Source organism: Schistocerca americana, chromosome 1, assembly GCF_021461395.2.
Source record: "Schistocerca americana isolate TAMUIC-IGC-003095 chromosome 1, iqSchAmer2.1, whole genome shotgun sequence".
Classification (NCBI taxonomy): Eukaryota; Metazoa; Arthropoda; class Insecta; order Orthoptera; family Acrididae; genus Schistocerca; species Schistocerca americana.
The window spans coordinates 796017232-796034580 of NC_060119.1; the positions used below are offsets into that span (position 1 = coordinate 796017232).

The 17349-nt window shown below is 38.8% G+C and overlaps 1 protein-coding gene across 2 annotated transcripts in view; it reads right to left on the reverse strand.

The window, feature by feature from the left end:
* LOC124612563 (5-phosphohydroxy-L-lysine phospho-lyase-like) overlaps nt 1-17349 on the reverse strand; it is a 294771-nt gene that overhangs the window by 80222 nt on the left and 197200 nt on the right. For both annotated transcript variants that reach the window (XM_047140842.1, XM_047140852.1), the window contains exon 3: nt 16150-16324. In XM_047140842.1, coding sequence (XP_046996798.1) covers nt 16150-16324 — 175 coding nt within the window. The remainder of the gene's footprint in view (nt 1-16149; nt 16325-17349) is intronic.

Sequence of the window (17349 nt, forward strand, 5' to 3'; positions counted from 1 at the left end):
TATCATCTACGTAGATGTAGCAGTGAGGAAATGCTCCCACATCTCCTCAGTGTTTTGACCCCATATGGCATTACCAAGAACTCAAACAAACTGAAAGGTATGATGATTGCAATTTTTTGAATATGCTTTCTTGCAATCAGTGCTAGTTTGTGGATAAAGTCTTGAATGTTTGGTACTGGGTAGGAGTCATGTACAGTTCAAGCATTCAATGTACAGTAATCACTGCACGCGTGTACTGTCCTGTCTTTCTTCGGAACCACTTTCATTCGTGAGGCCCATAGGCTGTCAGATTGTTGAAGCACACCACACGACATTATTTGATTGACTGCTTCTGCTTTTGCAGTGTTGAGTTTTTAACGATCTAGTCTACACAGCTTGTGTTGTACCACGGGTTCCAGTGTAATGATAATCCTATGGACCATTAAATTTTGTATGGCACACAAATACACTGACTGCAGTGACACTGGCATGGGCCAGGGAGGCAGGCGAGGCAGAATGCAAAGTACATACCTGTGCCAACTTGTCCACCCAAGTTGACTGTGGGCGTGGTTCTGGTGCAGTCGATGAGGAAGCTCTGGGTCCCATAGATCAGCATGTGCATTGCTGTTTTAATGCATCAACTATATCAGAGGCCATGTTGAGCTCCTGGGTAAGTGACTGAAGTTGCAGGCACAATGAGGGGCTTTCTTCACGCGCATCCAGGAATTGTAAGTGGTTTGTAGTCAACTTGTCCAGTGCAGTGAATGTTTGTTGCATAAGGTGGCACTGATGCGGAGGATGGAATGGTGGATGATGATGTGTGTGTCATGGTGGTACAATGCTAACCATTAGAACTCAGAGGAAAGTTTGAAGTGTCACAAGAAGTCCACCCTGACAACTGGTTGCATGACATTGGCTATGTAGGAAGTCCACATGCATTGTACTCCATTGGTGAAAGTCACTGTTCTGGTCATGGTGTCACATACCTGTATAGGACTGTCACTGGTGGCCGGGAGGTGCAGATATTCTAAGGTGTATCGCACCGTAGCAAGGTGATGTGGGAGTATACAGATGTTGGACCCTGTGTCAATCAGTAACTGAGTGTCGTCTACGACATCTGTGTTGACAATGCTTCCACCTCCTCGCATGGTGATCGTAGCCAGTAGGTGACTTGTTGTTATGTGGCAGGTGAGTGTGCCTATTTCTTCCCACTGGTAGCATTTGGGTGCCAGTACAGAGATTGGCATTTTTGTGCCTTACTACCGAATGTTCAGTGGTACCAGCATGCAGCATCAGCGTTGTCTGATTCAGTCATGGTAGTTCGTCGTGGTGGCTGAATGTCACTACTGCTGGGGCAGTGCAGATGTAGTTCTGTAGTGAGTTGTGGTGAACCAACATTGCAGTGTGGCATGACGTTGTGGGGCGATCTGTCTGGGTGGCAGCTGTCCTGACATGCAAAGGCGTATATTCTGTTGGCCAGTGTGAGTCTGTTTTCCTTCGGTTGCTGCTCGTGGACTATCAGTGCTGTTTGGACTGCAGCCAGCTACTTTGCAACCCAGATTGTTCACAATGTGTAATCATTGATGACCTTTGTGTCAGTTGAGTGCTGGCTACAGCGCCACAACTGTGACGGAGTGCCATTGTCAACACTTAATATAGTTATTGTTCTGGTGGGTGAGTGAATCTTCTCAGAATCACTCATTTTGCCACCTCATATTTATTGGAGGTTGGCAGTGACAGGAGGATTTCACTCGGTGTGCTCATCTAAGTGACATATTAGTGCAACGAATTTTTCTGAACTGTGTTATGTCATAGTGTGCAAAAGGCATTCAGCTGTAGCAAACCATTACATTGCATCATCCACACGGAATGGCAGGAGCTTAATGTTTGGCTTGGTGAAGGGGCATGGTGTGCTGACAGCTTACATGTGTGTTGGATGTTGTGGTTTGTAGTTGCTGTACTGTCTGCCGTATGGTAACTGTGGTGGGAGTGGCAACATGGCACCGTGACTGTTTTCCAGCTGCTGTTGTTCCATCGTGATATGGAATGCCACCTGAGATGAGTCCTTGGAAGCTTGAAATGCAGGATATTTGCTACAGTTGCCTGGTGACATTATGCCATTGAGGTTGGCACCATGGTAGTCACCATTGGAGGAAAGCCAGTTGATAATGTAGGGGTGGAAGCCCATTGTTGTTGTTGTTGTGTGGCCTGCATTGGTGAGACAGTGGTCATTCGAGGTGCGGTTTGTCACGTTAAATTTTGTATACAGTGAGGGCACTGTATTAACGCATATGTGGAGTACTGATGTAGTGTGCCTATTATTGGACCTGTAGAGTAACTAATGTTGCAAGTCATCATTGTCAACACACAAGATACACTAGTAATTTGAGGTTGATCAAAATTTTCATTTTGTTCACTATGTCAGTAGTCACTGTCACTTCACACATCCACAGCACTCACACTGGTGTTGGTCGAAAGTCTGGCAAGATGGTGTAGTAAGCATGGCACGTACGCTGGTGATCACAATCAAAAATGCAAATCACATATTCACGACTCAGTGTCATTAATGTGCTGGTTTTCATACTCTAGTCTGAACTATTACCAACCACACTGCACTCTGTACACACTGTTTTATTTCAACTTAGCACAATATGTAGCATCTGTTCAATACTAAACCACAGAGTGTACTAACTATGGCTCCAAAAGTGAGTGTATACATTGTCCATCAGCAATATTATTGTTCAGAGTCACCACAAACCCATTTCTTTTTAACTACATTTCTGCAGAAAACTTTAGCAACAAGGGGCAATTATAGTACAAATAGTTGGATCACAAAGGCAATACAGGTTTCATACCAGAAGAAGAGACTATTTCATAAAATGTATAACTTGAATAATTCCTCACTTGAATTACACATATACTATAAAAATATTTCACAATGCTAAGAAAATTAATAAGAGCAGCAAAAACAATGCATAATGATGAATACATTTATAAATCAACAAATGAAGTGAAGGACATGTAGAGAGTTACACACACACACACACACACACACACACACACACAAAATCTGGCAAAAATAGAGCATCATGTACAAGAAAATAAAAAGCTAACAAACTCCTTAAAAGAAGCGAACATGTTTAGCAACTCTTTTATAAGTGTTACTGATAATATGATAAAATCAAACATAAATAAGAATATTAAATTAAATTAATATAAAAGAAGTACATGCAGTAGGTCAATGTACATCAGCAACGTCTAACAAGATAGTGTAGCAAAAGCAATAAAAGGACTAAAAAACTCAAAAACTTCAGGCATTGATGATGCCCCTGCAACAATCTTAAGGAAGTGTGCTCTGAACCTAATTGAAATACTTGCACACTTATGTGACTACTCACTTCAAGAAGGCGCTTTTCCTAATGTACTGAATACATCTAAGATTATTCCGGTATATATAAAAAGTGAGAGAGATAATGTAAATAACTACAGACCTATCACAGTTTCCTCTTGCATTTCAAAAATATTGGAAAATTTTATAGATGACAAACTTACAGAATTTGTAAAGAAAAGCAATATCCTACGTAATGAGCAACAAGAATTCAGAAGTGAGAGGTCAACAAGAATAGCCATGTATGAGGGCATCAACTGTGAATCTAGCCTGATGGACAAGAATCAGGAGTCAACAGAAGTATTTATCAGTCTATCAAAAGCTTTTGACTTGGTGGATCAAAGGATTCTGCCATCAAAGCTTGAAAGGTATGATTTCTGAGGTCTGTCCCGCAACTGGTTCAGTTCCTTCCTGGGCAAAAATAAGTAAGCAGTAAGCATCAAGTGCACTAATAAGTAACAAAAAATTATTTCTCAACACGTCAAACATGGAAAGTCCAGGATCGGACAACAACCTGCCTCAGGGCTTACATCCCTGCCATAGATCTAGATGTAAGACCTATCACATAAATCATTGCATTACCACCTACTCCAGTCCTATTACAGGCTTCTCCTATCCCATCAAATACCTGACTACCTGTGAAAGCAATCATGTGATCTATAAATTAAGCTGCAGCCACTGTGCTGCTATCTACTTGAGCATAACAACTAACACGCTGTCCGTATGCATGAATGGCCACCACCAAACTGTGGCCAAGAGGCAGCTGGACCACCCAGTTGCTGAACATGCTGCCCAACATGATGCACTTCACTTCAGTGACTGCTTCACAGATGCACCATCTGGATCCAACCTACCAACATCAGCTTTTCTGAGTAGTGCCAATGTGCAGGTGAAATCTCACCTAGCAGTCCATACTGTGCCCACCATGTCCCTGCTGCATCTTTCCCCATCCCTATTCTGCCACTTACCTCAACAGGTTGTTGCACAAGTCAGATGCAGTTACAGTTCACAGTAGGGCCCTAGCACCCACAGACAATGGCTATGTGTGTGTGTGAGTCGTGTTTGTGAAAGTTTTTTTATTTTAGTAGGAGAACTGTTTTTATCAGAAAGCTTAAATGTTCAGCAGTCTTTCACTGTGCCTGTCTGCAACTAAACACCTACTCCATATGGTGAGCAGCAATCTATCCTTTTCATATTCTTGTTGTTTCTGTACTCTTGTCAGACTATAATCAAATATGGTGTACCCAAGGATCAGTAATAGTACCACTTCTGTTCCTTCTGTATATTAATGATCTAAGCTTAAATGTGTACACTCATACAACAATAATGCCACAATTCTACTCAGGGGAAAGTAACAACTATTATGAAAAGGATAGATTGCTACTCACTGTAAGGATGGTACATTGAGTTGCAGACAGTTATAACAAAAAGACTGTTACTCACAGAGCTTTTGACCAGTCTTCTTCAGAAAAGGAAGGAAAACACACACACACACACACACACACACACACACACACACACACCTTGATTCCTACATTATGCTGGCTGGATACATCTCCTAAGGATTTCGGAAAAATTATTTGCTCTCTAATGGTATTTTTGATTGATAATGAAAGTGAATTTAGAATGAACCAAAAAATTCATAACCACAATACTAGGAGGAAGGAATATTGGGTTTATTGGCATTTGCCTGGAGTGATTTAGGGAGATCATGGAAAACTTAGATCTGGACAGTTGGATGTGGGTTTGAACTGTCATCTTCCTGAATGCGAGTCAAGTGTGCTAACCACTTCACCACCTTGCTTGGTAACTACAATATTAGAAGTAAAAAGAATTTCCATATACTGTAAATAGATCTCTGTTGAGGGCAACCATGGCTAAAATAATCCATGTTTCTCAAATAAACCACCTTCAGCTGTATATGAACTTTCACAGGAACATGATGGATTTCATAATGTCAAATTGCATCTTCAGGCGCACATCTACAAGAAAGCAAATGGAGAATCGACATCATGACAAAAATAAATAAATAAAACAACAACTCAGATACCTATCCTAATAATCTATGCTCTATGGCAACCAATATGAAATTCTCATGTGTCTGTTAAGCATTTAAGCCCTGATAAGGGAATGAGGGGACTCAATCTTCTAAAAATAAAATACTGTTACTTGAAACATGCAGGATGTTATAGTTCAAATTGACCAGTAGACAACTTGCCATGTTGAAAGTGCATTTACCTACAATGGAAAGAGCAAAATAAGAAAACAAGAAAAGGTAAAAAGCCCCAGCTAGCAACACTGAAAGCTCATGGTTGAGAAAACCCACTTCATACCAGGAAGCGGCAACCCTCCTACCACCTTGCTGTGCAGGGCTACACTGCTAGTCATTGTGCTCATGTCTGTTATGAGTGGCACAAGCACCACCACATGCATAGCAGGAAGTTACAAACATTTTCACGCATATCCAAATATCACAGGAATGATTGCATTCCCCTTTGACACAACACAACCATATAAATTATAAATTACTTCAGTGTAAAAGTCATTAAAACCAAAAGACCAGACACAAGAGCATACAACAAGCCCAGAATCAATAACCAAGCAGTTGAACAACTATGGCATTACGCCCTTGAAAGAAAATCATATCAGTTTTTCAAATGGTCAATTTGAACTACAATGCCCTGCTTGTTGTGGGTAACAGTATTTTATTTTGAGAAGGTTGAGTTCTCTCCTTTCCATATCAGGGCTTAAATATTTTACTGATAGTTAGTATTTTATATTGGTCATCATAGAGCATAGATTACTAGGATACATATCTGTTCTTTTTTAATCATAATGTTGACTGTACATTTCCTATCTTCTAGATGCACACCAGACATGATTTGACATCATAAAACTGGCTGTGTTCCTGTAAAAGTTCATATACAACTGAAAGTGTTTTATTTCAGAAACATAATTTCCTGCATCCTGCATCAAAATGGAGTTTTATATTCTGGCACAAAAGTCTGTAATAGGTTTCCAGCAGATATCAGGCTGAAAATTATAAATCACTAGACATTCAAAATTGAAGTAACCTTATGAGTCACTCCTATAATGTAGAAGAATATTTGTACTCTGGGGATGTAAATGCCAGTTAACACTGATGTTCATATTAAATGAATTTTTAAATTTTCCTATATATAGCCAGCTGTCAGTGTTATCTGAAATCAGCGAAGTTAGATAAGCATTTAGTGTGAACTAGTTGATAAAATCAGCTGCAGCTCGTCTGTTAATCATCACTTGTCTCATTCCACATCCGGGATTTATGGAACATTATGTATGAATGCATGTTTTGATTTCTTACCATACTCACTATCAGTGAAATAGCAGTATTAAGTTTGAGTCACTATTGGATAATAATAATAATAATAATAATAATAATAATAGCTTTATTCAACATCGAATGGTACACTGCACATGTACAAAGAAACAGTAATGATTAAAGTTATTTGTACAATACACAAGACACATTCTTCTGAATACGTCATTAATTTACAACAAAATTACAATAAGATGTTTACTGATTTCTATTCACATAATTTCACAAAGCATTTTTGTTCTTCATATAAGTATGGTACTCTTCTAATGAGTAGAAAGGGTGTATTACTAAAAATTTCCTAAGTTGATGTTTCAGTTTAATTGTAGGAAGAGCCATGACTGCACTAGGTAGTGCATTAGCTAATTTTATACATGCATACTGAGGCCCCCTTTCGTAAAGTGCTGTTCTGTGGCTGCCAATGTAAAATCTTTCTTTATTTCTAGTATTGTACTGGTGGAAATCTGAATAAGTGTTTGGGTGCAGTCTTTTCACAGGCAATATGGCTTTTAGAATGTATGTGTTTACAACAGTTAACACCTCTGTTTTTGGAAACAAGTTGCGACAAGATTCCCTATATTTTGCTCCACAGATTATTCTCACACCCCTTTTTTGAAGAATGAGTAGCTTATCTAGATTAGCTTTGGTTGTTGCCCCCCAAATTTCAATACTGTAGTTCAAGTGAGAGGAGAAAAGAGCATGGTATGCAGTCTTTAGGACTACACTGTCTCTACAGAACTTGCTAATAGTACTGATTGCAAATACAGTTTTTGACAACTTAGTTGCTAGGGAGTCAATATGTGTGTCCCATTTCAGGTTGCTTTGGATTGTTATGCCAAGGAATTTTACACTAGATTCTTTCTTTACCAATTCGTTGCCCATGTATAATTTCATTTCATTATTCAAACTACTTTGTTAAACTCCATCAAACATGTTTTACAGGTGCTTACATGTAAGTGGCTTTCATTAAAAAACTGAACAATTTCTTTTGTCACATTATTGCACTCTGCCTCTAGTTCATTACATGATTCCTTTTTACATACAATGGACGTGTCATTGGCATACAGAACAATTTTGGAATTTATAGTACAGTATTTAATATCATTTACATAGATCAAGAACAGAAGGGGGCCCAGTACCGAGCCCTGGGGCACACCATATTTTATGCACGTGATCTCTGATTTGTAGACACCACTTTCCGTTTTAAGTAGAACAAACTGTTTTCTATTGCTCATATAACACTTTATTAGGTCATAAACAGCGCCTCTAATGACCATTTTCCATAGCTTGTCTAATAGGATGTCAACGTTCACACAATCAAAGGCCTTTTCCAGGTCTAGGTATACACCTGCCACATGTTCCTTGCTTTCAATACCCCTTATCATCTCTTCAATTAGTTGAGCAGCTGCAGTGCTAGTTGATTTACCTTTTAGGAATCCATTTTGATTTTTGAACATCAGGTTGTGTTTGTTAAGAAAGTTTATAATCCTGTTGAATATAACTTTCTCAACTATTTTGGAAAAGACGGGAAGGATTGAGACTGGTCTGTAGTTTTCTATTTTGTTGTTGTAACCTTTCTTAAAAATGGGTGTTACCTGTGCTATTTTGAGTCTGTCTGGAAAGGTGCCTGATTCTATTGTATTGTTGACTGCTGCAGACAGAGGTACAGAGACATTTTGGCTACAGGTTTTTAAAACATTAGTATTAATCTGACCACTCCTCACAATGTTTCAGGGTGAAACAGGTTCTGTTGTTTCCAGTTATGAGGATAAATAGCACAGCTTGCTGCAACAAAGTGTAGATGTGAAGCCTGCTTCTTCCACATTCCATTTCTGTCATAGAGCAATTTATAGCCCATTTGGCATCCTGTCAGTTCTTAGTGTATCAGTCCAGTGCTTGAGCAATAGAACACATGAAACTACATCTGTACCTCTGTATAACTACTTACATTTCTAGTTCCATTATTTCCCACACAGTTTTTTCTATTTACTAGTCAGTACTTATTCTATTAGGATATCAGTTGCACATATAAACTGGTTTCTGTGCATTCAGAGTCTGTCCATTTCCCACAGTTTATATTAGTTGCATGTGCACTATTACTTTATCTGATATTGCCACATGTAATTTATGTTCATAACTATGCTTCCTATCATCTACTGTGTAAGGTTTACACTATTTACACGAACATTCATTCCTTTTTGTCACCTTCCTTTTACAGACTGCCATGTTCTGGGTTTTATTTCTGTTCTGACTAAGTAGCACCTATGGTACTTGAAGTTTGAAAAACTGTCAGTTTACAGTTCATTGGCTTGGTGATATGTGTGATAACGCCTAAATCATAATCCATATATTTTCTTCTAGCTATTTGGCTGCACTTCACTGTTGCTGAGTGTTTGTTCAGAATTTTCTTTTTTTGTGCCAAATCCCTGTAATATCCATTTTACCACTCTGTGTGTTTTTCACTGTTTATGTCTGTTTGGCCTAGTATTTTTAACACTTGTTCTGAGTTATTTATCACAAATACTATGATACTAGGCCTGTTTGCCCAAGATGACATGAGAGCTGATAACAATTTCTCTTCCATTAACAGCTGAATTAAATATCTGTTCTTTGAGACTTCTTGTTCCATAACTTCTTCTGGCATTGAACACAGTCCTATGTGTCATACTATTCAACAGACACTCATATTTTCATTTGCTTCTGCAGTGGCACTCTTTCTCTTTCACTGACATTGTCATATAGGCCTATTTCCAGTTTTATGAACTTCCCTTATAATTTTCGTCAGCCCACTCGGTTTCGGTTGGCATCCTCTAATCCTTACAATATCTTACTATGTATTCCCTTGCAGTCTAATTGATGTTCCTACATTTCTCTGCTGGTTGTTTGGAAAAATTTCTACTTTTCTTATACAACCTGCCTAACTGAATCTTAAATTCATTTTTAGCTATCAGTGGACCTAAGAATTCTTTCTAATCCTTTTCCTCACATTCTCATTCTGTCTTGTTTCCTTCTTTCTCCCATTTATGTTCCTTTTCTTTGCATTGCAGCTCTCATTTCACTTCTCTTTATCTTCTCTCATTTCCTTTTTCAGACACACTCGCTTTTTTCTTGTTCTGGCATATCTTCTTCTCTTCCTGATACCTTAGGGCTTCCATTACATCCCTAAAATATTTCCTAATGTTCTGCATGAGTTCCCTTGAAGCATTTCTGTTTTTGAATATCTAGTGAAGTGTGCAAGTATTCTTACTTGCAAATCTTAATACATGATCAATTATTACAGAATTTCCCAGTTTCCTGGTCACCATCTAACTTTCATTATTCTGGCATACTGAATAACTATCTTTTAATAATAACATATAAACTAATTTAAAAGTCTTAGGTCAACAGAAGCACATATAAATCACCATTAAAAGAATATATATATATATATATATATATATATATATATATATATATATATATATATATATATATATATATATATATATATAATGGAAGGAAACACGTGGGAAAAATTATATATAAAAACAAAGATGAGGTGACTTACCGAACAAAAGTGCTGGCAGGTCGATAGACACACAAACAAACACAAACACACACACAAAATTCAAGCTTTCGCAACAAACTGTTGCCTCATCAGGAAAGAGGGAAGGAGAGGGGAAGACGAAAGGAAGTGGGTTTTAAGGGAGAGGGTAAGGAGTCATTCCAATCTCGGGAGCGGAAAGGTCTGCTTGTGTCTGTATGTGTGGATGGATATGTGCGTGTGTGCGAGTGTATACCTGTCCTTTTTTCCCCCTAAGGTAAGTCTTTCCGCTCCCGGGATTGGAATGACTCCTTACCCTCTCCCTTAAAACCCACTTCCTTTCGTCTTCCCCTCTCCTTCCCTCTTTCCTGATGAGGCAACAGTTTGTTGCGAAAGCTTGAATTTTGTGTGTGTGTTTGTGTTTGTTTGTGTGTCTATCGACCTGCCAGCGCTTTTGTTCGGTAAGTCACCTCATCTTTGTTTTTATATATATATATATATATATATATATATATATATATATATATATATATATATGGGTCTTTAAATATGTCTGCTTGTGTCTGTATGTGTGGATGGATATGTGCGTGTGTGCGAGTGTATACCTGTCCTTTTTTCCCCCTAAGGTAAGTCTTTCCGCTCCCGGGATTGGAATGACTCCTTACCCTCTCCCTTAAAACCCACTTCCTTTCGTCTTCCCCTCTCCTTCCCTCTTTCCTGATGAGGCAACAGTTTGTTGCGAAAGCTTGAATTTTGTGTGTGTGTTTGTGTTTGTTTGTGTGTCTATCGACCTGCCAGCGCTTTTGTTCGGTAAGTCACCTCATCTTTGTTTTTATATATAATTTTTCCCACGTGGAATGTTTCCTTCCATTATATATATATATATATATATATATATATATATATATACACACACACACACACACACACACACACACACACACACAGGGTGTTTCAAAAATGACCGGTATATTTGAAACGGCAATAAAAACTAAACGAGCAGCGATAGAAATACACCGTTTGTTGCAATATGCTTGGGACAACAGTACATTTTCAGGCAGACAAATTTTCGAAATTACAGTAGTTACAATTTTCAACAACAGATGGCGCTGCGGTCTTGGAAACTCTATAGTACGATATTTTCCACATATCCACCATGCATAGCAATAATATGGCGTAGTCTCTGAATGAAATTACCCGAAACCTTTGACAACGTGTCTGGCGGAATGGCTTCACATGCAGATGAGATGTACTGCTTCAGCTGTTCAATTGTTTCTGGATTCTGGTGGTACACCTAGTCTTTCAAGTGTCCCCACAGAAAGAAGTCACAGGGGTTCATGTCTGGCGAATAGGGAGGCCAATCCACGCCGCCTCCTGTATGTTTCGGATAGCCCAAAGCAATCACACGATCATCGAAATATTCATTCAGGAAATTAAAGACGTCGGCCGTGTGATGTGGCCGGACACCATCTTGCATAAACCACGAGGTGTTCGCAGTGTCGTCTAAGGCAGTTTGTACCGTCACAAATTCACGAAGAATGTCCAGATAGCGTGATGCAGTAATCGTTTCGGATCTGAAAAATGGGCCAATGATTCCTTTGGAAGAAATGGCGGCCCAGACCATTACTTTTTGAGGATGCAGGGACGATGGGACTGCAACATGGGGCTTTTCGGTTCCCCATATGCACCAGTTCTGTTTATTGACGAAGCCGTCCAGGTAAAAATAAGCTTCGTCAGTAAACCAAATCCTGCCCACATGCATATCGCTGTCATCAATCCTGTGCACTATATCGTTAGCGAATGTCTCTCGTGCAGCAATGGTAGCGGCGTTGAGGGGTTGCCGCGTTTGAATTTTGTATGGATAGAGGTGTAAACTCTGGTGCATGAGACGATACGTGGACGTTGGCGTCATTTGGACTGCAGCTGCAACACGGCGAACGGAAACCCGAGGCCGCTGTTGGATCACCTGCTGCACTAGCTGCGCGTTGCCCTCTGTGGTTGCCGTACGCGGTCGCCCTACCTTTCCAGCACATTCATCCGTCACGTTCCCAGTCCGTTGAAATTTTTCAAACAGATCCTTTATTGTATCGCTTTTCGGTCCTTTGGTTACATTAAACCTCCGTTGAAAACTTCGTCTTGTTGCAACAACACTGTGTTCTAGGCGATGGAATTCCAACACCAGAAAAATCCTCTGTTCTAAGGAATAAACCATGTTGTCTACAGCACACTTGCACGTTGTGAACAGCACACGCTTACAGCAGAAAGACGACATACAGAATGGCGCACCCACAGACTGCGTTGTCTTCTATATCTTTCACATCACTTGCAGCGCCATCTGTTGTTGAAAATTGTAACTACTGTAATTTCGAAAGTTTGTCTGCCTGAAAATGTACTGTTGTCCCAAGCATATTGCAACAAACGGTGTATTTCTATCGCTGCTCGTTTAGTTTTTATTGCCGTTTCAAATATACCGGTCATTTTTGAAACACCCTGTGTATGCAGCCTGAAGGGAAAAATGAAAATTTGTACGAAGGCCAGGATTTGTCGCTTCAGACTGTATATATGCATCACAGATATCTGAGAGTTGAAAAAGTCTCTGAACCATATAGCTCCATTTCATGAAAAGAATTATTTTACACAAGCAGCCTGCAGCACAGTTTTGAAGTTCCTATAAAGCAGTACACACTAACTGAAGTTCTTGGATCTGTGACACATTTTGCAGGTTTGGTGGAAGATGTGCATCTCTGCTGTCATTACTCTTACTAGATGCTATCAGCATCATCCATTTTTTTGTATGCCCAATAATATTACACTCTGCACTGTGACATCTGTTCTCTTATCCATAGTTGGCATACTTGTGGATTGTAACTGTATAAATTAAATACAAACTAGAAATTATGAAGACTGTGAAATGAAGTTATAAAAACTCTCTGACACCTTGCAGACAAATAGAGGCCTAACTGAAGTTAAAATAGGTCCCATACTCTTAGTTGCTATTGTGTAAAACGTTTTCATGAAAAACATGGATCCAATTTATGACTGGGTAAATTTAATGATCTAAGCCAGTTCCAGAAAGAACAGCCAGTACCATCATGGTAGATCTACCATTTCACCATCATTGCAGCAAATGCACTAAAGTAAGTACCACTTATCAGATTAAAACATGCATATATGATTAACACATCATTAACCTTGATTCATCACTTTCGGAAACCTTATCCCACTGGTTTACACTCAACAGTGCAACATTGTCCTCATCTTTCTAAGAGATGTCCTACATTTGTTTTTATAATTAATGGCTTTCTGACACCAGCACAACCACAAAAACAAAGTCTCGTCTACATCATCTACATGACTACTTAGCAGAGGATTCGATGAACCAGTTTCAGACTTTTTTTGACTGTTTCACTTTCAAATAATAATTGGGAAAAATGAACCCTTAAGCCTTTCCATCCAAGCTCTGATTTCTCTTATTTTGTTACAATGGTCACTTCTCCCTATAAAGGTGGGAGTCAGTAAAATATTTTTGCATTGGAAATTGGTGACTGAAATCTCACAAAACATCTTGCCGCAGTGAAAAACGCCTTTGTTTTAATGATTACCACCACAACTCATGTATCACACCCATGATATTCTCTTCCCTATTTTGCAGTAATAAGAAATGAGCTGCCCTTCTGTGATTTTCTTTATGTCCTCGATCAGTCCTATCTAGTGTGGATCTCATACCATTGAGCATTAATCTAGCAGAGGATGGATAACTGTAGTGTAGGTAGTCTTCAGTAGATTTCTTATATGTTCTAAGTGTTCTACCAGAACACAGCCTTGGTTTGCATTCCCCACAATGGTGTCAATTTAAATTGTTTGAAAGTGTAATCTCTAGGTATTTAGATGATCTGACAGCCTTTAGATTTGTCTGATTTTTTTGTTTAACCAAAATTTAATGGATTCCTTTTAGTATTCACATGGAAGACCTAATACTTTTCATTGTTTAGAGTCGGCTGCCACTTTTTGCACCACACAGGTATATTGTCTAAATATTTTGCAATTGGTTTTGATCTTCTGATGACTTTACTAATCGTTGGTAAATGACAGCATCATCTGAAAACAGTCTAAGAATGCTGTTGAGAGTGTCCCCAGTATCATTTACAAAGACTAGAAACAGCAGAGGGCCCATAACACTTCCTTGGGGAATGCCAAATATAACTTCTTTCTTACTTGATAACTTTCTACTAATTGCTGTGGACTGCGTTCTTGTTGTCAGAAAATTGTGTATGCAGCTGCACAACTGTAATTGTACTCTGTAGACATTCTGTGGAATGGTGTCAAAAGCCTTCTGAAAACCTAAAAACGTGGAGTTAATCTGTGATCTCCAGTCAAAAGCACTCATTACTTCTTGTGAATAAAGAGCCAGTTTTCTTTCACAAGAATGATATTTTCTAAATCCATGCTCGTTATATGTCAATAGATTGTTTCCTTTCAGATATTTCATAATCTTCAAACATAGAATATGTTCAGAAATCCTGCTGTAAAGTGATCTCAGTGATATTCAACATTCATTGATATTCAGTGATATTCAACAAATTACTTCTATTTAGTTTTTTGTGTATTGGTGTAACCAGTGCAACTTTCCAGTCTTGGGTGTGGATCTTTCATTGACTGAGCATATGATTGCTAACTATGGAGATATTATATCTACTCCGAAACGACCCTAATTGGTAAACTATCTGGACTAGAGGACTTGCCTTTATCAAATCATTTAAGTTGCTTCATTACTTCTAGGTTATTCATGTTGGCAGCTTTTCTTGAGTCAAATAATGGAATATTTACTGTATATTCTTTAGTGAAGGAATGCAGAAAACAGTGTTTTAATAACTCCACTTTAGTGGTGTTATCATTGGTAATATCACCTCTGCCATCATGAAGTGAAGGTATTGATTGTGTCTTGATGCTGGTGTACTTCACACGCAGCCAGAATCTCTAGGGATTTTCTGCCAGATTTGGAGACAGAATTCTGTTGTAGAAACTATTAAAAGTATTTCTCACTGTAATGTGTGCTAAATTGGGAGCTTTTGTAAAACATAACTAGTCTTTGAGATTTTGTGTTCTTTTAAATACAGATGCTTTTTTCATACTTCTGCAACAGTGTCCTGCACTTTGTGAACCATGGGAGCTCTGTTGCATCTCTTATTAAGTTGCTTGGTTTGAATCTTGCCAATACTATTTCTTTGAATTGAATCACATGTGGCCATTTTTTGCATAGTTAGTTTGGAAGTAACATAGACTGTCTTTTAAGGATGCCTTGTGGCCACTATTCCTTGTATCTGTTTGATGCTCCTTATTTGCTCAGGACTGTTTTTGCTAAGAGGTCTACTATGTTATTGCAACCATTTGTACTTTTGAATCATTGATTACATCTCTGCAGGTCTAACCATCACTGAGATCTGTACATAAGTTGCAATAAATGCTCTCTGAAAAGAATGTTCAGTGACTAGTTTGTGTAGCATTATTTATAGTTCAACACTGCCTATACTTAATTCTACTACAGCAGTGTATGGAGTACCACTTACATATCTACTTGACAATAAGAGCACTGGTGGTTGCTTAGGTGCATGTTACTATTGTAAAATATTTTTTTTACAGACTGCGCCAACTTGTGGGATCCTAAAACATTGACATGTTCAAACTCTTTCAGCACTCTGGTGGTTGATTCTGAAAGAAAGCACATCTCTGATATAGACTTATTTCATCTGCATTTACAAATCCTTGGAGTATTTCAAATAGAGTGCTGTTGGTAGGGTGACTTTTTACAACAGACTGTACTTGCACTACTAAGTTGTTACAAATAGGCTTGTTTTCCCCACCAGCACATGTGGAACACTGTGGATATGACGCTGCAGCACTCACCCTGAGCTGGTGAAGAGGCAGGTCTGAAAATTGGGTGGCAGCGTCTCCAGCAGGCGCTGGCAATAGCGCTCTTCTATGCCTTCCGCTGGCATAACACCTGGCTCAGCCAGGGGTGAAGTCAGTGTTGCCATCTGTGAGGCTGCTGCAGCCACTGTAGCAGGATGGCAGTGGCCCACTGCAACAAATATACTGCTGCTCAATAACTCTTTTTTGTGATGTCAGACTGTGCTTCTAAACAGCCTCTTCCTCCTAGTTACTTCCATAGGCAAAGTAACTAATATGCATTGTTGTACTGATGTTCAGCACATAGGTAGGTGGTCTACAGCCTAGGAGTGTACAAAATTTTCATAACTGGAGTTTTGTATTAAACCAAAGAAGAGACGATAGTATAAAATTACTTAACCCCACTAATGTTCAGCAATATCCAGGGTTATATGCCAACTTTAGTGTATCATGTAATTATGACAAATGACTTTGACTATGATTTTACATCTGCTATTCAAGAGATGTAGGCTTTGTCTTGGCAATGGGTTTTATCAGTCTACCTATGTGTCTGATTAAGAACATGAACAGCACACAGCAGTTTGCACTCTCTCACCACAATGTTTGTCTATGCTTAATGAATATCATACAGACAATTTTTATACAATATGAAGGAAAAGTGAAAACATGTGTTGTGATGTGGCTTGACTGTTCTACTAAAATTAATTTTCAGTGTTTTGTATGCCAATATTTTGTGAAGCACAGACAGCGCAGAGTAATGTCTGCATCATGCTAGTCATATTTGCTCATTGTTTGACAATTTTTGTGTACAGTTGCTCCATTAAGTAATTGCAGTAAATAGCTGAATAATAAATCTTATGGGAGAGAAGAGGAATGATGTCAAGACTTGGAAGCAGTTAGTCGTTCATTTTCTCTCTGTTTTATTACTCAATGAAACTCAGTTCCACCATTTGCACAACTGGAGACAAATAGGACACTAGGATACGTTAATAGAAATCAGACAATGGGCTGTCACTAAACAAATATTTTGCTTCTTGGTCCCAAAGCTATTATGCACAATGTACTGATCTAATGTGATTGGTAATGAAACTGCATAATTTATCTTCTGGCCAGACATGATGCTTCTCTTTCTGACCCACACAGTGTGTCACCATGATTTAGAGCAAAGGAGTCTGTGCAGATTCCCCATTCACTCAA